Source organism: Schistocerca cancellata, chromosome 3, assembly GCF_023864275.1.
Source record: "Schistocerca cancellata isolate TAMUIC-IGC-003103 chromosome 3, iqSchCanc2.1, whole genome shotgun sequence".
Classification (NCBI taxonomy): Eukaryota; Metazoa; Arthropoda; class Insecta; order Orthoptera; family Acrididae; genus Schistocerca; species Schistocerca cancellata.
Window position 1 is genome coordinate 644488706 of NC_064628.1, and position 21826 is coordinate 644510531.

Sequence of the window (21826 nt, forward strand, 5' to 3'; positions counted from 1 at the left end):
AAGGAATCATATGGGGCAGAGGTCACTGTAAGGACAATTGTGAAAGCAGTGAAAAAGGGAAAAGGAACCTGCCTGGAGGGCAGAGACAGGGTGTGGGGTGATGGGAAGGTGCCATGGGCACTGAAAGAATGGATGGCTGGAAAGCCACAAAGGCCATGGACATTGGCACACAAAGGGAAGTATGTGAAAGTGCAGACATCACACCCAGAGGGTGGACAGTGGGCTATGGTGGCAGAAATGCCATAGGCACAAGGAGAGCAGAATGACAGCTATAGTTCCCAGGAGAATGGGAATGACAGCCCAGTATGCGTGGCATGTGGAGCATCTTGAGAGAGGAAAACGGCTGTCAGGTGGCAAGAAGTGGAGAGATAGATGTCACCAGATACACAACATGTCTAGGAGCACGCAAAGATAGCAGTGAGAGTTGCAGGAATTGTGCATAATGAAAGGTGTCATAGCCTGCAGTGCAGAAATGCAAGGAAGAGGAGAGGGCAGTGCATCAAAGGAAGCAAGGAACAGCAGCATGGTGTCATAAGACACCTGAAAGAGTGAAGGTATGAAGTGCTGTGCCACCCATGCGAGGAAGAAGGACAATGGCTACATCTCCATCACAAAGGCGAAGATAGCATTAGGCTCAACAGGGACGACAGCAGCCAGCAGAACACAGCTGCATCTGGTTCCATATCCTGTGACAATGATGACTACACTGGGGATGCAGGCTTTATCCTCATGCCAACTTTTATTTCCTTGGTTGTAATGCTGAACACAAATAATTGAGGATTCAGGAGTGATGATTCCCAGGTAGTATTTCCAGTACACTTTATTACAAACTCATACATTTAAGCATAGTTAAATATAGGAGCAGATTTAGAAATAACACAAATAAAAGATCATCCTGGTCAGATATAAGGATTACACAGTCAAGAGTCCTTAATGATGCCAGTCATGATGGTCACAATTAAGCTCCAGTTCACTAGCTAAATTCCATCCCTGGTAGCTACTGGCACAATGTCATGGTGAAGTGTAGATGTGGCCCCCTGGGTTGGTCTCTGATAGATGGGCCTCTGTAAGTGACTGGTGTAGTCCAGAACTGAGCAAAAAGTGATGCCTGTTGGCAGTTGGGCAGTGACTGCACCTGGGAGGCAAGTGTCCTGAGGATGCAAACTAGTCCCTTTGATTGCAGCACCACTGTTGCTAATGTGTTTGCTGCTTGTGAGCAAAGCTGGTACCCATAGTGATGCCTGCTAGTGGTCAGCATGTCAACAGATTATTTGTCAGCAGTACCATCTCTGTTCACACAAAATACTTGTGTGGCACCCTAACATTCTCTGGAGGAGAAGCATCTGTGGTCTAGGAGCAGCTACCCACTGGTGACAGACATTGCACTGGAAGATGAAGTAGCCAACAATGGCTGGTTATGATAGAGGGTGTATCCACCAGTGGTACCTAATTCACAGCTACTGATTTGAAAAGGTTATGCACCCACAAAACCCTTTCCATCCAGCCTCAAATGGGCTGGCAGGACGGTTTGTTTGTATACTCAAAGTTCAGATATGAAAACCTTCAGGTGTGTGAAATTGATTTCAGTATGAAAAATCTCCCTAGCTTTACAGGTGCATGCTGATCAATGGTTGAAACTCAGCAGAGCTTTTTTCATGGACAACCTCACAAAGTTCTTCTGGCCTCCTGTTTCCACCCTGTAACACCAAGCAGATGCATCCACACTATTCTGTGTGGGTACCCAATGTGGGCAAGCATATTTTGGCATAATCTGGGGTGGATCCAAGAGTCCTTGGAAGAACAGTGGGGGTGCTAAGTGGAGTTAGTGGCCATTACAACATGGTCAGTGGCCTCCCTCATCAGAGTCCATCATCTCTGCTGTCACAACCATACTTTAGTGCTCTCTACTTCTGGCCACTGAGGATAGTTGTCTGGTTCTCTCTTCTCATGAGCTGTGGAGCACCCTCATTGATCCAGTGTCAACAAAGGTTGAATCACCAGACTTGCCACATCTCACAGCAACATCTTCATTCCCAGAATTCTCTAGGACTGCAAATCTCTTCAAAACCAACATCATCATCATTGGTGACCCAATATGTCTCTTGGGCACCTTTCGTCATGATATTGCCCAGTTCCTGGCCTCCTTCCACTGTTGCCTTCTGACACACTGGCCAGTCAGGTACTGGCACATCATGCTGGTTCAAGGAGGGAGAAATTTACTTCACCACCAGATGGGCGAATGGAAGATATGGATGTGTAACATTGCCCACATCCAGAAAGGAAGTTTTCAGTGGGAAAGTTGGTGACATGACAGGCCGTTCATGTTAACTTCTGTAATGTGAAAATATGAGATGGTGGGCTTGCTCTCAATTACTATTATCTGACTTTGTCTCTGCAAGTGAACTATGACTGCTGCTGATGTTTACCTGAACCAGTTTGGACTTGTGTTGGATAGTGCTTCACCTAATGTGCATGTGGTCTCACTACAAGTCTTAAGTAGAACTGTGCTTAATGCTATAATTTCCATATGGATACATAATGAAGTAGTACTGTCTGTCCTTACATTAAATTTGGTTATTAATTTCCATTGGGAACTAATGCTTGTATTCTTTTTCATGAAGAACTATATCTGTTTGTGGACTACTAGATAATTTTAATCTGTTGTTATGGAATGTTAATTGCGCTTAATAAATGTTGTTGGTCCTAATGTGAGGGTTAAAATAAAAGCCTTTTTCCAAGAACATTACAGTAGGAGCACCACAACGTTATCCATTCCATAGAGTTTCACTTGTGAAACACTTTTTCAATATTACCACTAATACTGAATTTGGGTTTTCTACAGCTGTGATCAAAATGTCGGAAACAGCAAAGTACAGCCGCTATTTCATATAATTAATCTGGCTATCATAATGTCACAACTGTAGAAATTATTGTCCATAGCAACAGATGGATCAATGATGATGATCTGTCTGTACTGTTTCATACAGAAGAAAATGGTATGCAAGACAAATTTGTCAATTTCCTTTATAGTCCTTGAACTGGTATTTGACTTGGCATTCTCAAATTCTATGAAAAAGTATATTCTCTTCATTGGCAACACTCTGGCTTGTTGCGGTTACAGTGCTGACATTGTCATAATTTGGCACTCAAATCTGATTGTTTAATGGGGATCTTTGAACTATTTCTCCTCTAAAAGACAAACTACACAACTTTATTTGTGAGTATTTCATTACAAACTTTTTATTTGACAAAGAATTCACATTTTCATATGGAGAGAACTGTCACTCTCATCCTCCAATCAACATAAAAAGTCCTCACAAATGTTAATAACCTTTTTCTCTTTTAATGAACATTCATGGATCCCATTTGGTAGTAACATTTGAATCTGTCAGTGTTATTCACATTGTTTCACTACACTGAATTCGGCACCATGTACTCAGATCATTATACTGTCAGATTCATGGTAACACTAACTGCAATGCTTTTTTTTTTAACCAGAATTCATGCATATGTTCAATGAACATTTTCCCTTCAAACAGCACATGACAAATCCAGCAAAGCAAACTCTTGGATAACAGGGCGTCAGGATCTCTAGCTTTAGAAAGAAGACACTGTACTTGGAAGCATATAATAAGCATGATCCAGAATTTCTCAAGTGTGTAAACAAGTGCAAAAGAATGTTTGACAGAGTTATTAAGTAAGCAGGACAATTGGCTAACAGTAAATTCATCTCATATGACATAAACAAATTAAAAATGGTATAGTAGAATGTAAAGATTGAAGTAGGTGCCGAGAAAGCTACTAATTTTAATCCTGAATTAGAAATTGATGAGAAAACTGTTAAAAACTCCACAGAAATCTGTGAATAATTCAACAGGAACTGTAAAACTTCAAATAAAAAGGATGACTTCTCTCCTCCTCAAATAGACCCCAACATAATGCAGCACAGTTCTGCAGAATATAAATTTACTCAGATATTTTGTCATGAAGTGGCTAGCATTATAAAATCTTTAAAATCATAAATTTGTGAGCTGAGATGAAGTTCTAATAAAAATATAAAAGCAGGTTATCACACTATTACATCCCAATCTGCCTCACAATAAATCAGTCAGTTGATGAGGGCTGCTTTCCCAACAGGCTGTAATATGCAGATGCTCTTGTGGTCACTGTCATAAAACAACAAAGAAAGAAAACATTAAAGAGGTGAAAAATATTGAAATATTACACGTTACACAATGAAGTGATTGATTCCATTTCTTTTAATACAGATACAGAAAGTCACAATGAAAATATTTTTGGAAGGCTAATAGTGTAACACTGTCAACTGGAAACTGATTAATACTGTTTTCTTAAACATAATCTTACTTATATTTTCACAACAAGATGTATGTGTATTATTAGTTTGTTGAACTACAACTTGGCCCATTATTTAAGTGGGTCACAACATTTAAATGGGATTCTTTTAGTCCATGTCTTACATACATTTAAGGACCTTATGAAAAGATGTTACATTTTAAAGGTATCTTCATCTTCTTGGAGCCTGAGTATATCTGATTTATTCATGAAGTAGTAGCTTGGCTGTCTCCCTTTCTGAAAAATAAAGTGGCAAATGAAAATAAAATTATGTATTAATCAAAAATAAACCATTTTTGAATTGTACTACAGAAACAATTTTACATTTCAATTTACTATCAGAACATTTCTTATTACATTCTGTAGTGCCATAATAATTATAATTTAAGCTAGTTAAACAACAAGTATGAGCTGAAATAAATTTTATACTCAGTCATGAGTCACCATAAAGAGCTTAAGAATAGCATAACCTAACAGTGTTATGATTTTCTTAAGTCATGAGACATGTACATACCAGATCCTTTGCAATTCTTCTGGCTCCTGCTCTTATGAGGAATGTACTTAGTTCCTCAACTTTTTCCACACCCATTGCATAGTGTAATGCAGTCCTTTCAAGCTGCATGCAAATGAAAAATGTATGTAATACAATCATGGAATATCCTGGATGAAAAATAGATAATGGTACAGAGCAGATCACCAGCCACTACAAAGAGAACTGTCTGATAGACAATAAACAAAATATAGAATATAGTGGTGATATGCTTGGTTATTGAAGTAGCAATGTGTGTGTGTGTGTGTATGTGTGTGTGTGTGTGTGTGTGTGTGTGTGTGTGTGTGTGTGAGAGAGAGAGAGAGAGAGAGAGAGAGAGACTGTTGTTCATTTCTGCTTGGGCTGAAGAGTTGGGTGACCAGGTTGACCAATGTCCTCATGAGATCCAAACTGGTTTGACCCTCCACCCTTCCCTGACCATCCTGTATATCTGCCTGGGCTGATAAAATGGGGCTTCTTCACATTGTACTATGAGGCCAGTATTTCTGCATATGTACCTTAATGAAACACTACTTTAAAGCTGAATGCCTGATGGATTGGAACTTACAAGTCATATGTGTCAAAGAAATGAGTCCCTACTTCTAGGCTGCAGCTCACTTCAACTATGCTAATAGTACACATCTGTGTTACCAGGTCAGAATCAGCTTGAAAGACAAATTGGATCCTTAGGAATTTAACAAGGTCATTGCTAAAGGCTACTTCATTATTTGCATACTGAAAAATTCTCAACAGGCATCTACTCACTCCACTGGGCAGGCTCACACCTCTAGTACATCAAAGAACAAGTAGTGATGTTCGCTGAGTTATGGCCAGGAACATTTGAGCAACATGTAGATATGAGGGAGCTACATCTACATCTATATGAATAGGGGGTTCATCAAAACACTTTCAGACTATTTCTCTACTGTTTCACTCTTGAATAGCACGTGGGAAAAATTGACACTTAAATCTTTCTGGGCAAGCTATGATTTTTTTTCCTTATTAAAATGGTAATTTCTCCCCATGTAGGTGAGAGTCAACAAAGTATTTTTGCATTTGGAGAAGAAAGTTGGTGATTAAAATTTAGTGAAAAGATCTCAATGCAACAAGAAATACCATTGTTTTAATGATTGCCACCCTATTCACACCTGTGCCATTCTCTTCTCTTTTTCATGGCAACAGAAAATGAACTGCCCTTCTTTTAACTTTTTTGATGCCTTCTATCAATCCTATCTGATAAGGATCCCATACTATGAAGCAATGCCGCAGAAGAGAACAGATAAGTGTAATGTAGGCAATCTCTTTTGTAGATCTGTTGCATCACTGAACTGTTCTGCCAGTAAAACACTCTTTGGTTCACTTTCCCTGCAACAATTTCTATGTGATTGTTCCAATTTAAGCTGTTCCTAATTGTAAACCCTAGGTATTTAGTCAAATTGACAGCCTTTAAATTTATGTGATTTATCATGCAACTGAAATTTAGCAGATTCATTTTAGTACTCATGTGGATGACCTCACACTTTTTGTTGTTTAGAGTCATTTGCCACATTTTGCACCATATAGATATCTAGTCTAAATAACTTGGCAATTGATCTTCTAATGACATAAATGGGCAGTAAGCAACACCATCATCTGCAAACAATCTCATAGGCAGCTCAGATTGTCTCTTAAATCATTTACACATATTAGAAACAGCACAGCATCTGTAACACTTCATCAGGAAGCACCAGATAACACATCTGTTTTTCTCAGTGGTTTTCTGTCAGTTACTATGAAATGTGATCTTTCTGACAGGAAGTCACAAATTCAGTTGTGTAACTGTGATGATACTTCATAGGCATGCCATTTTTTTAGAGCTGTTTGGGAGGAATGGTGTCAAAAGCTTTCTGTAAACCTAAAATTAAGGAAATAGTTTTATATACCATGTCAACAGCACTCATTACTTACTGAGAATAAAGTGCAAGTTGTGTTTCACAAGTATGATATTTTCTGAATCCATGCTCACTATGTCAATAGTCAGTTTTCTCATTTGAACACATATGTTCCAAAATCCCATTGCAAAACAATGCCAGTGACATGATTCTGTAATACAGTGCACTACTTTCATTTCCTTTCTTGTGTATTTGCGTAATCTGTCAACTCTCCAGTCCTTAGGTGAACATCTTTTGTTGAGTGAGCAGTTGTATATGAATGAAATATATGGACCTATTAGATCAGCATACCCTGAAAGGAACCTAATTAGTTTTCAATCTGGATTGGAAGTTTTGCTTTTATTAAGTGCCTTAAGTTGCTTTGCTAGGTATCTTCTGCTAAGATACCCATCTTGTCAGCTATTTTTATTTGCATTCTGGAATGTTTAGTTTGTCTCTTTTGATGAAGGAATTTTGAAAAACCATGTTTACTATCTGTATTTGTGTTTATTTTGTCCAGTAAATCTTACATGTACAATGCAGCGCATCTAATATTGGGCAGGTCAATGCAAATATATCTCCATTTTTACAGTAATGTACACTCCTGGAAATGGAAAAAAGAACACATTGACACCGGTGTGTCAGACCCACCATACTTGTTCCGGACACTGCGAGAGGGCTGTACAAGCAATGATCACACGCACGGCACAGCGGACACACCAGGAACCGCGGTGTTGGCCGTCGAATGGCGCTAGCTGCGCAGCATTTGTGCACCGCTGCCGTCAGTGTCAGCCAGTTTGCCGTGGCATACGGAGCTCCATCGCAGTCTTTAACACTGGTAGCATGCCGCGACAGCGTGGACGTGAACCGTATGTGCAGTTGACGGACTTTGAGCGAGGGCGTATAGTGGGCATGCGGGAGGCCGGGTGGATGTACCGCCGAATTGCTCAACACGTGGGGCGTGAGGTCTCCACAGTACATCGATGTTGTCGCCAGTGGTCGGCGGAAGGTGCACGTGCCCGTCGACCTGGGACCGGACCGCAGCGACGCACGGATGCACGCCAAGACCGTAGGATCCCACGCAGTGCCGTAGGGGACCGCACCGCCACTTCCCAGCAAATTAGGGACGCTGTTGCTCCTGGGGTATCGGCGAGGACCATTCGCAACCGTCTCCATGAAGCTGGGCTACGGTCCCGCACACCGTTAGGCCGTCTTCCGCTCATGCCCCAACATCGTGCAGCCCGCCTCCAGTGGTGTCGCGACAGGCGTGAATGGAGGGACGAATGGAGACGTGTCGTCTTCAGCGATGAGAGTCGCTTCTGCCTTGGTGCCAATGATGGTCGTATGCGTGTTTGGCACCGTGCAGGTGAGCGCCACAATCAGGACTGCATACGACCGAGGCACACAGGGACAACACCCGGCATCATGGTGTGGGGAGCGATCTCCTACACTGGCCGTACACCACTGGTGATCGTCGAGGGGACACTGAATAGTGCACGGTACATCCAAACCGTCATCGAACCCATCGTTCTACCATTCCTAGACCGGCAAGGGAACTTGCTGTTCCAACAGGACAATGCACGTCTGCATGTATCCCGTGCCAACCAACGTGCTCTAGAAGGTGTAAGTCAACTACCCTGGCCAGCAAGATCTCCGGATCTGTCCCCCATTGAGCATGTTTGGGACTGGATGAAGCGTTGTCTCACGCGGTCTGCACGTCCAGCACGAACGCTGGTCCAACGGAGGCGCCAGGTGGAAATGGCATGGCAAGCCATTCCACAGGACTACATCCAGCATCTCTACGATCGTCTCCATGGGAGAATAGCAGCATGCATTGCTGCGAAAGGTGGATATACACTGTACTAGTGCCGACATTGTGCATGCTCTGTTGCCTGTGTCTATGTGCCTGTGGTTCTGTCAGTGTGATCATGTGATGTATCTGACCCCAGGAATGTGTCAATAAAGTTTCCCCTTCCTGGGACAATGAATTCACGGTGTTCTTATTTCAATTTCCAGGAGTGTATATATTTTTTCATCTCTGACCATTGTACTAGAAAATTACAACTGAAAACATGAATAAACTAATATTAATGATTACAGTCTTTACATGCTACAAGTAGGTAGTCATTTTTACACAATTTTTAAAAGTGATAAATAATATGGCTTATACACATAACTTTCTTAGGCTCTCAACAATTTTGGTGGAACTCATCCAGACTATAGAAGCAATGTGTTAATAGATATTCCTTTAATACTGCTTTAATTTATTTTAGATCATTTATCACTTTAATTTATTTTGGCAACTTATTGTAAATAATTTTGCCAAAGCTTAGTGTTCCTTTTTGGCATAAACTGGTTTTTATTTGGAGCATTTGTAAGTCAGTTTTCTATCTTGTGTCATGTTGATGCAGATTTTCATTTTTGAGGAGGACACTATGATTTGTTATTGCATATTGCTTAGTGAACATTGCACTTTCAAAGATGTAAATACATGGAAAAGGAAGAATCCCCATCCTTTTAAATAGTGGGATGCAGGGTTTGTTCCTTATTTTTCTAGCCATGATTCTTACTATCATTTTATGCATCCTGAAGAGTTTTATGCAGGATGACAAGTTAGTGGTGCTGTCGTCAGTAACATTAACATTGCTATCCACAGTGAAGATATTTATGGTGACATTATATGCTGAACAAATGGTTACAGAGAGACTGAATAAACTCACTACCAACAAGTCTCTGAATTCATTGCATTACCCAAATTCCATCTTCATGAAACTCTTACCTTCTCACGATGCCAACCAGTATAATACTTTTTGTATTGACCTGTATGTGCAGACCTGACTGGGTAATGAAGTTATTCCAGTTGTTTGGGGCTAGCAGCTAACAAGAGGAGGGATGATTCACACAATGACAATGATGAATGCAGCTGCAGATTCCGTTTTGATGATTATGACAACAGTAAAATCCCACCCAATGACATCATTACTGAAGTGGAAGAAGCTGATGGAAAATCTAACTTGTCATTTGGGCAAAATTAGTCAAGGCATTGACTTCTCTCAAGTGACTTTGTATTCTCTTAATCGTTTTTTCATTAGGAGTAATTTGCATTTTTAAAATATCCATGTAGCTGGTAAGAAATGGCATCATATTAGATGTAATGGAAATTTTATAGAGTCATTGCACAGATGACAAACTATGCTTTTCTGTGTAGTTATTGATCTATACTGAAAACAGATCTCATTGAAGACAGTAAGGAAGGAGGTGACCATAGGGTTCTAAACATTGCTAGTTTAGAAGCATCTGCCACAAAGAAGCTGCAGTTTTTGCCATTTTTACATGGACTTAGCAGACATGATTGGGGGGAGGGGTGTTTTTGCTGCTAAACGTCGAACATAAGAGGTACCTACCATTATCCTTTTGAAAAAAAGTTGTACAATTAAAAATTATTCTAGAACTTGTCCCTTTAACTTTTTTTATGATTTTGCTGTATTTTAGTACACTCTAAAAGAAAGGTTTAAGATATTTTGCATCCGATGCTAAGGGAAAAAATGTCAAAATTTCAGTTTGATGGCTCCTCCCAAACTAGCACAAGTTTCTCTAGGTTAAAAATTGGATTCTACATTACAGTACACTACATACAATATTTAAAATTCAGAAAATTTGGACCTTTTGTACAGTCCAATCTACCTGCTGACTTGATAAATAGTGTATGAATGAGTAAATGAGTATAAACTGACTTTTTATGTTTTCTCACTTCAAAACAGCGATTTAACATATCTCCTTCAGTATTACACTGAGCTGTATTCTGTGTGTAAAGAGCTGTAAATCTGAGATGCATATTCTTTCAATGTTTTGGATAAAAATGGCTCTGAGCACTATGGGACTTAACATCTGTGGTCATCGGTCCCCTAGAACTTAGAACTACTTAAACCTAACTAACCTAAGGACATCACACACATCCATGCCCGAGGCAGGACTCGAAACTGCAACCGCAGCAGTCGCATGGTTCCAGACTGAGCGCCTAGAACCGCTAGACCACCATGGCCGGCAATGCTTTGGATAAAAATTTGCTATCTTTTTAGAGCAGATTTCTATGAAATCTTGAGGTAAATAATCGAAATTGGAGAATATGTGAGTTCTTTCACAACTGTGACTCTAACAAGGTCTGAAGTTTCATTTTAGAAAAATATAATTAGCAGAAATGACTTTTATCTGGCTTCACAAGAAAGATAAAAGATTTTCAATCATTCATTTATTCACATTTAACATTGTAACTATTTTTACCATAAAGCAGTTTTATCTTTTGGATTTACAGTCTGCTTTGTTTAAGCACTTCATCTGCTCCGCATGTTTCTCTGCAATGTATAATTATTTGACTCTGAGTTCAGTGCTCATTGTACATATCATATAACATTCAGTAGAATGATATCCACTCTTTTCTAATCATGTTTTCCCCACGTGAGTGTTTCTTGGTGTTTGTGAACTAATTCCCTAAAAATTCTGTCTAATAGAAAGTTTAGCATGTTTAGTGACTTGTTTACTTTCAGTATTCTTTGTTGTCTCTGAATACTGGTGATGGTTATTCCAATATCACTCATCAGCCTTGCAGACAGAGGGTAGTGCAGTAGCTATACAGGATTGTAGTTTTAAATTAAAAAAAAAAAAATGTTCAGCCGTTATTCTTGTTGTGGAGTGATCCATAATAGGTGAGATGACAGGTTTTATCATTCACTAACTTTACATAGGACCAAAATGTTCTACTATTTTCTGAAATATGATGGACAAAATTTTCATTAGATTCAGCATAGATCAACTGACAAATTTATGAGTTTGTATTAATCTTTCAGCTTCCCAGCAATCTCTTCTGATCTGAAAGAGTTACAATCTGTTTCCTCAACATTTCCCAAATGATAACTTTGCTGTATTTTATTCCTCACTTGATACATGTTTATTCAGAATGGAATTTACAACTCTTTGCTATCTCTCACTTTTGATCTAAATGGTACTAGTATGCCTGAAATATTGATAGGATGTAAGTGATTGTGTATTAGATATACCAGACACACAAACCTTCTATAACATTCTCGATAAATATTTTGTCCACATTTATTATCACCACTCTAAGACTAGCATCAAGATCACTAAGCCTTGTCTCTCTGCTGGCCCTGCAAATAAAGACTGCTAAATTTTTTAATTATTTTTGTTCATTATCAGATGGAATGCATTGCGACTTCTATATTCGTGGATGTGTAGTTACATGTTTCCTGTAACACATATTCATAGATCTGTAGTTACATGTTTAGAGAATCAAATTGTTGTTAAAGTAGTCAGGAGCAACAAAGAGAGGGGAGGGAGGGAGGGAGGGAGGGAGGGAGGGAGGGAGGGAGGGAAGGAGAGGGGGAGAGGGAGAGAGGGAGAGAGGGAGAGAGAGAGAGAGGGGGGGGGGGAGGGAGAGAGAGAATTTGTTAAGTCTGAAGAAAGATTTTGTCTAAAAACTATTAAATTTTCAATCTCTTCTATACACCTGCTCACTGATGAGGAACTGATGATCTATCTTTACACTTATTTTATTCTACTCCAAAGTTTCCATCAGTACATATTTCAGTGTTCCTTACTTCATTTTATTCTGCAGCAGGTATAGCTGTTTTACTGATTACATGCCACTCATATATCAATAACTATAATGACTCCACCTGTAAATGGCATATAATGTTGTGATTCATTTATGCACTAGTGCTATACCAATTCTCTTTCTCTTTTTCCTTTTGGATAACTGTTATTTGTATGGCACATAGCTGGCTGTAATACTTAATGAATGGGGTAAATAAGTACAAGTTGGAATGGAATGACATACTTACATTATCTCCGGTTTTCAGTGTTGCAGGAAATCTATCAGTCAGAAACTGTGTGATCTCTTCATCTTGACACAGCACAGCTATATGCAGACTGCTTCGACCATATATGTTCTTTGCAATAGCAAGAAGTTCTGCATCATCTGCTTCAAGAAGCTCATGAACTCTCAAAAGATTCCCCTGTCGTACGGCATTATGAAGCTCCTCTCTTCTTTCCTATCATGACAATGCCTTTTAATTCTACAAGTGCAAACTTTTTTTGTTGTGTTTCGATTTAGCCATAACATTTAGTTATTAATTGCCTTTATTAATAAATACAAACCTCGAAGTCAGATATAGACTGCAAAAATTGTAATGTCTCAGGCTGTTCACTTTGTGCTACTACCTCAATTATTGATAGTCCATCATCATTTTCGACATCAAGTATATGATCATAACCCTCTAGCAGAAGTTCCATAAGCTTCTCCCTCTCTCCTGGAATAAGAATTTGGAAACAGCATAATTACTTCTCAACCCAACTCACAAAATAACAATGAAACTCTACTCGGACTGGAAGAAGAGAAAGAACATTAAAAATAGAAACATGGAATATACTAAGTAAGGCATTTCCCATATCCAGCCTCGGTTTTTACAATTAGCGTGTTATTTTATAATAAATAATTTATCTGCTTCCATAGATACACTGAGATAAGAAAACTAGGTGTAAGTAATAACTGTCCATTTCAAATGTAGATAAGAAATTTTAAAACAATGGGAACTCCAGATAGGAACTTCAGCAATGTAGGAAAAAACAGATTGCTACTTACTGTAAAGAAGGCACAATTAAAAGACCCATACAGCTCTCGGTCACAGCCTTCATCAGTAAAAGAGTGACACACACCATTCATACACACAAGCAAGCACCCTTCATGCATACATGACTACCAACTCCAGCACCTCGGGCTGGAATGCAGCTATCCCATGGGATGCGAGCAGCAATCTGAAGGGGTTTTATTGTTTGGATAGGTTTCATTACTTTCACTTTTTTTTTTTTTTTTAAAAAAAAGGCACATGTAGACATTTCAAAAATAGTTTCAAACACTGCAAAAAGTAATTACTACACTCACAGTTTGTTAGTTTGTTCAGAAGTGAATGTTGTCTTACATGGTATCAAAACCAATCTACAAGAATGTTTTTAAATGAACTTATATAAACTCATTTTATTTTTAAGGTTATATTTGTATAAGTTTTAGGTCATAAGTGCTTGCATATTTTGATGTATTTTAGGTCAGTGCAATCTGGGCCCAACTGATCACATGCAACTCTCTCAAATATTTTTGAGAAACAATGAGATAAGTCTACAGCTCCCCATTTCATCTTGTTTTCTCTTTCTAAGAGCTTGTCAGACTTAAACTTTAGTGTATTTTAATCAATCTGGAAAACATTCCTCATCAAAAGAGTGGTTGCTTATGAGGGAAAGTGGATATGAAATACTATGACAGGCTAACTTAGTGATTGTAGTGGGAACCTCATCCAAAACTAATGAGTTTAAATTTTTTAGGAACATTATGATTTTCAGAACATCAGAGCTTGGAACATGGGAAAACTTAAAACCTGAGCAATTTATCTCTGCATAAAAGGATTTGTACTTAATGGTGACCAGTCACCAATATACATGAAGATATCATGGAAAGATACATATGTTATACTGGAATCTGCAACAGCTTTACCATTTATCACTTGTTTGGAGAGATATTTTCTCTGTTATACTGACATCTTCTTTTCTCATAACAGATCGAACAGTTTTTGATACACAATACACAAATTCACACACATGAAAATAATTTTTTGTTAACAAACTGGTTCATGCTAATAAATATTTAAAAGCAACAAATTACTTTTATTGTTTGAAGTCTATGTTAATCTCTATTACCATATTATAAAGGTCTATTACAAAGTACTTGGGCCATGATCATGGTGTAATATCACCACTTGGCCCAAGGTACAATTTTCCTCCCACTTCAATAAATGGTTAACATAACCTAAAATAATCAAATGGCAGCTTGGTTATTACCGTATGATAAATGTCTATCATAAATATTAACCATTTAAGATTAATTTTATTTGTGCATCTGTAGCTGGAGTAACATTGAATTAAGAACAGAAAAAGTTACTTTTAGAAGAAAAAAAAAAGCAATGATACATGTCAAGGAAATTTAAATATTTGTTTCTGTAACTAAATTGTCTTACTCATACCATTGGCATGAAAAAGACTGAAGTTAGAGAGCAAAGACTAGAGCTGTGAGAATGGGTCAGGGTACAAACCACCTCAAGGTACAACCCTCTTCCATATTCCTTACCTGATGACCATTTGGCAGCCACACTCACTAGATTGAAAATGTTACTGAACACACACACAGCAGGATATTCATAGATGTGGAACAAGTTAGTAATTCACTAATCAGTGTGAGCAACTGTACTGAATTTTCTTTATTGAACATACTGAGAATTATTATTGTGCATTCAGTCTCAAGCACATGCTATTACATTCTCTTTTTTGATCATATATATTACAAAAAATGTTCTGCGAACAGAAAAAACTGATTTAAAGTATAAAGATGAAAATACACTCCTGGAAATGGAAAAAAGAACACATTGACACCGGTGTGTCAGACCCACCATACTTGCTCCGGACACTGCGAGAGGGCTGTACAAGCAATGATCACACGCACGGCACAGCGGACACACCAGGAACCGCGGTGTTGGCCGTCGAATGGCGCTAGCTGCGCAGAATTTGTGCACCGCCGCCGTCAGTGTCAGCCAGTTTGCCGTGGCATATGGAGCTCCATCGCAGTCTTTAACACTGGTAGCATGCCGCGACAGCGTGGATGTGAACCGTATGTGCAGTTGACGGACTTTGAGCGAGGGCGTATAGTGGGCATGCGGGAGGCCGGGTCTCTACACCACCCATAATTGTGGAAGCATTGCTGGTGCAGGATGTTGTGCTTGAACTGACCTCTTGATCATGTCCCATAAATGTTTGATGGGAATCATGACGTGTGATCCTGGTGACCAAATCATTCATTTGACTTGTCCAGAGTGTTCCTCAAACATACCCCATTGACACGATATTGTTGTTTGGGGATTTGAAATCCTTTAATGGCTGCAAATGTTCTCAAAATACATAAACATTACCATTTACAGTCAATGATTGGTTCATTTGGACCAGAGGACCCAGGCCATTCAATGTAAACACAGCCAACACCATTACAAACCCTATCAGCTCTTACCAACTGAAATAAGGACACATCTGACCAGTGTCATATGGTCACTAGCCCAGGATAGGTGCTGCAGGCAATGTCATACTGTTAGCAAAGGCACTCGCATCAGTCATCTACTGCTGCATGTCATACCATTCTAATTCTTGAAATACTTCTCTTTTAGATGATATTCCTTGAATATTCCACATTCCTAATCATGGAACACATTTCTTTGCCAGTTTTTGTTTACATTTTTCATGGAACATTTCTGAGTTGTTGAGAAATTGTGCATTTTGTGGTTTTCTAAAAATGATGGACTGCACACCCATTACCTCAACTCCCAACCTGGAGGACTAGAAGATTTTCTGTAGGGATGTTATTTACTTAGACTGGTTGTATTTCTAGACTTCAGAGACAAATCTTCCCTTTTGAAAGTTGCGATATCTGCCAGCTCCACTGTAATGAAGTCTTTTCTCTCCACCTTTGTTGCCATTGTGGTCTTTGTCCATATCGCTGGACAAGGCAACTGCACTGTAGCCCACAATACTAGCTCCTCAGCAGGATGTTTTATGGTTTTTATTGTTTTCAGGAATTGATCACTGATTGTTTGGTTGGACAATGATGGAATACATTACATCTGTTAATTTTAAGTGTGAATTGCCATTCCCTGCATCAGGTATCTATTTTTAGGAGGTATCTGTACATTTTGCTACAATTTTCTGGCAACAAAACTTTCCTTCTTTCAAAAACACATTTTATTAACAGCTTCACGGAGCTTCTCATCTTATCCATTGGGTCATTCACTATATGTCATGAACAGTAACAGTCCTGTAATACTCATTTTGGTTACCCCAATTTCCTTTAAATCCAACAATTCTGCCCTGTGGAGAGTGATAGCTCTGGCAAACTCAGAACAAAAAATTCCTAGGACATGGAAAAGGCAACGATTTGACATGAAAAAGGCAATGATTTGACATCTGATGCTGTTTGTCAATGAATGCCTTGACTTGTTACATGTCCCTTAAGGTTCTTCTGTATGATAGGTTTGGTGGAACATAGACATTGATAACAATGTAATTATATTAGTAACTGAGAAGATACTAGAGAAGAAACAATAGCTATTAAGTATAACTGAGAATCTAATAGCTTCTTTCAGATTTTATTGTATTAATTTTACTCTTTGTAAGTAAAAATAATGTGTAGTAGTGTAGTGATAGTTGCTTGCTGATGCATTTTATTTTATAGGAAGGCATAATAATGTTCAGTAGTACCATTTGCAGCAAGATGAAGGACCCACTTATCAATGTCATGAATATTGTCAGGAATATTAGCCTGGATTGCAACATCTCGTGCTGTGCGATACAATTCATCCCTGTAGCCAGCATTCAAACCAGTCTCCTGCAGGAGCTGGAATAATCCATTACGTCCATGTGCTCTTGCTGCAGCAAAATGGAGCATGCTCTGGCCATGTTCATCCTGAAAAAGGGAAAGACATAAATTGCTGAGGTTTTGTGCAAGACATTATCTCTGAGCAGGTAAACATTTAAAATTATCTGATTTAATTTGTACATAACTACATTTTATAGTCTTAATTGGGAAGTATTAATTCAAGCTAACCTCAATATGTTAATCAAGATAAATAAAACACACTCACCAAAATGTTGAAAATGATAAAAGAAACAGCAATATTAATAAATAAACAGGTATTTTAAGAGCTTGTGAAAGAAAACATTCATAATTCAGAAACTGAATACATATGAAAGAAAGAAACGAGTAGTACTGGAGATACTAGAGATGGAGAGGAAATATACAAGATGAGAAGATGTAATGATAGAGAAAAGATGTCCATAAAAGTTCAATTAATGCAACACAGAAAACGTGGACTTCATGTAATACACCAGATTCTTTTTTTATAGCAAAATACAAATTCTTTTCAGGCTGAGAATTGCACAATATTGCTGCTGTTTATTGAGATAAATTGTTATAAAACATTATAAAGATTAAAACTTATAAAATACATTACAAATTTAAAAGAAAGTTACAAAATAGTAATATTTCATGCAAAATGAAGCTTCCTGAAATAATTAATTTCTGAAATAAAGCTAAAAAATAACACATTATATTCAGTAGACCCCACATTTAAAAGGCTTGAACACCCCAGTCCTGAACATTTATATGCTCTCTTTCTTCAGTAGCCTATCCATTCCTGGAATGTGCAAAACACACATTAAAGAGCTGTTGATCTTCTACTAATCTTTCCTTTTCACCAGTCAAGGCAACACTCCAGTAATTATTTAGGCTAGTATGATCTTTCCCAAATTTCAGTACAAGAATCATTGTTTAAACCCTCCACATTTTGTACTACTCTCCATGAGATCAGATTTTTGTTAAAACAGTTGATAAGTATAGCTGGTTTTCCTTGTTTATATCTTTATATCTTTCAGACATTGGAGGTTGTGGTTGATATTCTCTTTCTTTCATTCTATTTTTTCATTACCTTCGTTTTTGTCAACGTCTGACTTTGAGAATGAAGCAATATATTGTTGGAACTGTGAATAAACAGAATAATATGGTATCAAATGCAAAGTGTAGAAAACATAGTCATAGAAGCCCAACTATCAGTTATGATAAAGAAAACATATTTTTGACAAATGAAAATCAGTTTTCACTTAATTTTATTTGGTGGAATTGCATTAAGAGAAGTGCTAACAACATGTTGGTACAATTTTAGAAACAAGTACCACTAAAGCAGCACTACTAAACTATGCTTATTTGCACCTTCCTTTTCATGTGGTTACCGCCCATGATATTTTCCAATGATTTTTAGAGCAGTTGACTTGCTTATCCTAGGTTGCATTAATTATCTGGATGATATTGTTATCATGGACTCCTTCATGGCGGATCACTTGAAAAATTTGCACAGCTTGTTTTCTGTCTTTCAGTCCTCAGGCTTACAGTGCAACTTTGTGAAATCTCAATTTTTTCAACCTTCGGTTGTTTACTTGGGGTTCAAGGTCTTGCAGGATGGGGTCCCCCCCTCTGCCAGATCACAACTCTCCTGTTCCATCTACACCTCACCCCTCGTCCACAAAGGAACTTCAGGCCTGCCTAGGGAAGATAGTGTAGTACCACAAATTCATGAAGAGGGCAGCCACATTTGACCACATGTTGCATGTATTGTTACACAGGAATGTACATTTTTGCTGGATCCTGGACTGAAAAGTGTTTTTTGAATGTTGAAACCCAAACCACTCTTGGCAGCCTATTTAGCTACATTCTCTCTGGACTAGCATATAGTTTTGGCGAATGATGCCTCACAATACGAACTCGGCATGGTCCTAGCACACCAATATGCTGACGGCTCCAAATGACCCGTTGCTTTCACCTACAAATCTCTCACTCCATCCCAGCAACAGTACTCTCAGGTGGAGAAAGAGGCTCTTGCCATAAATTTTACATTTTTTTGTGTGGCTCCAAGTTTTGCTTTATTACAGGCTGTAAGCCCTTGGTTTCCTTGTTTAACTCACACCCTTTCTTGCCTCACAAGGCTGCATACAACCTACAGCACTGGACGCTGCTCTTGTCACACTACAGTTACGAAATCTATTTTTGAACTACATCCAAACCTGAATGAAATTTTTGATCTGCAGCAGAGTGTGTGCTGATATGAAACTTCCTGGCAGATTAAAACTGTGTACTAGACCAAGACTGAAACTCCAGACCTTTGCTTTTCGCAAGCAGGTGCTCTACCATCTGAGCTACCCAAGCACGACTCATGGCCTGCTGTCACAGCCTTAATTCTGCCAGTACCAAGTCTCCTGCCTTCCAAACCTCACAGAAGTTCTCCTGCGAACCTTGCAGAACTAGCACTCCTGGAAGAAAGGATACTGCGGAGACATGGCTTAGCCACAGCCTGGGGGATGTTTCTAGAATGAAATTTTCACTCTGCAGTGGAGTGTGTGATGATATGAATCTTCCTGGCAGATTAAAACTTTGTGCCGGACTGAGACCCAAACTCGGGATATTTGTGTTTTGTGGGTAAGTGCTCTGCCATCTGAGCTACCCAAGCACAACTCACGACCTGCCCTCACAGCCTTAATTCTGCCAATACCTCATCTCCTACCTTCCAAACTTCATAGAAGCTCTCTGCCAGGAAGTTTCATATCAGCGCACACTCCACTGCAGAGTGAAAAATTTCATTCTGGAAACATCTCCCAGGCAGCCATATCTCTGCAATATCCTTTCTTCCAGGAGTGCTAGTTCTGCAAGGTTCGCAGGAGAGCTTCCATCAAGTTTGGAAGGTAGGAGATGAGGTACTGGCAGAATTAAGGCTGTGAGGGTGGGTCGTGAGTCATGCTTGGGTAGTTCAGATGGTAGAGCACTTGCCCGTGAAAGGCAAAGGTTCTGAGTTTGAGTCTCAGTCCAGCACACAGTTTTAATCTGTCAGGAAGTTTTACATCTAAACTGATAATGCAGATGCCTTGTTCTACCTTCCTGTGGGTCCTGATCCTGACTTTGATTGTGAAGAATTGCTTTGCTTCCATGTTGCTACTGAAACACAGAATGCAGTCGAAGGTTTCCCAATTACAAGCTTGCATGTAGCCACTGCAGTTGCAGCTGACCTAGTTTTCTGCCAGGTGGTTCACTTTGTTCAGTAGGGCTGGCCAGATAAAACACCTGGTCAGGCTTCAGCCCCCTAAACAACTATTTTTCCTTGTGGTATTGCCCCTCTGTTTTTCATGGTGTTTTCTGTTGTCCACGGAAGACCTCTCTCCCAGAGTAATCATTCCCACATTGTTACTGCATGAGGTTCTACATCTTCTCCACCAAGACCACTGGGAAGTTTCACACACTAAATTGTTAGCTAGGAGACATATTTTTTGGCTAGGTATTGATGGCAAAATTGTCTGTTTTGTCATGGCTTGTGAGCAATGTGCCCAACAACAGGCAGCTTCCAGGGTGTCTCTGTCCCCCTGGCCCACTCCATGGCAGATACTGGAACACATTCATGTAGACTTTGCAGTTTCTTTCTTGAACTCCTATTGGCTCTTAGTTGTGGATACACTTTCCCAGTTTCTTTACAGTCTCCAGTATGCATCAATGTTGGCTGGGATCACAGTTCATACACTTTTGAGAGCTTTTTCTTTTAAGAGATTGCCTGGTACCTTAGTTTCTGATAATGTACCCCCTTCGTTTCTCATATCTTTCAGTTGTTTTGTTCCTGTCACAGTTTCATCATGTTACAGCTTCACTATTCCACCCTCAATAGAATGGTGAGGTGGAATGACTAGTGAGTGCGTTTAAGTTCCAAACGAAAAGGCTTGTTGTGGATTCTTCACCAGATGATGCCCTTCTCAATTTTATCAGGTCCTATTGCTTCATGCCTATGGGGGAGCAGAGCCCAACATAGTTAATTCATGGCCAGCAGTGATGCATGCTCCTCCACCTTCTGTGGCCTGCAGTACACCTGTGGCAGCCAGGTTCATGCAGCTACTTCACACTGGGATCCCTGGTGTGGGCACAAGAATTTGGACACTGGTCCCTGTGGATATTAGCCACTGTAGTCCACCACTAGAGACAACATCTTTGTAATGTCTGTGTGGTCGATGGGTTGGTGGCACATCACTTTGATAAGCTGCACCTCTACTCACTGCCAGAAGCTACCATTTCATGGGTGTGGCCCCAATTGCTGCAGCCCACACCACCACCCTTCGCTTTGAACTGCTTGTCACCTGCTGTGGAGATGCCTCTGTACCATTGGCTGCCTTCTCCATGTGTGGTGCCCTGGGGTTTCAGCTTCCCAGTGCCTGGAACTGGTCCCTCTCTGGCCTTGGGTCCAGTGCCGCAGTCTGCAGTTCCCATCAGGCTGCCTCCACGGCCCCCTCACCATCATCACCTCAGCCATTGGTGCCAGTTGGTCCAGCCTCGTCTCGTCTGCAGATGACG

General features: G+C 39.5%; 1 protein-coding gene across 1 annotated transcript in view; it reads right to left on the bottom strand.

Annotated features, from left to right (window-relative positions):
* Positions 1–4290: 4290 nt before the first annotated feature.
* The window catches only part of LOC126175594 (inversin-A), a 238318-nt gene continuing 220782 nt past the window's right edge, over positions 4291–21826 (bottom strand). The window contains exons 10-14 of the mRNA XM_049922458.1: positions 17152–17356; positions 12964–13115; positions 12648–12857; positions 4868–4969; positions 4291–4590 (exon numbers count right to left, since the gene is read on the bottom strand). Coding sequence (XP_049778415.1) covers positions 4507–4590; positions 4868–4969; positions 12648–12857; positions 12964–13115; positions 17152–17356 — 753 coding nt within the window. The 3' untranslated portion in view covers positions 4291–4506. The remainder of the gene's footprint in view (positions 4591–4867; positions 4970–12647; positions 12858–12963; positions 13116–17151; positions 17357–21826) is intronic.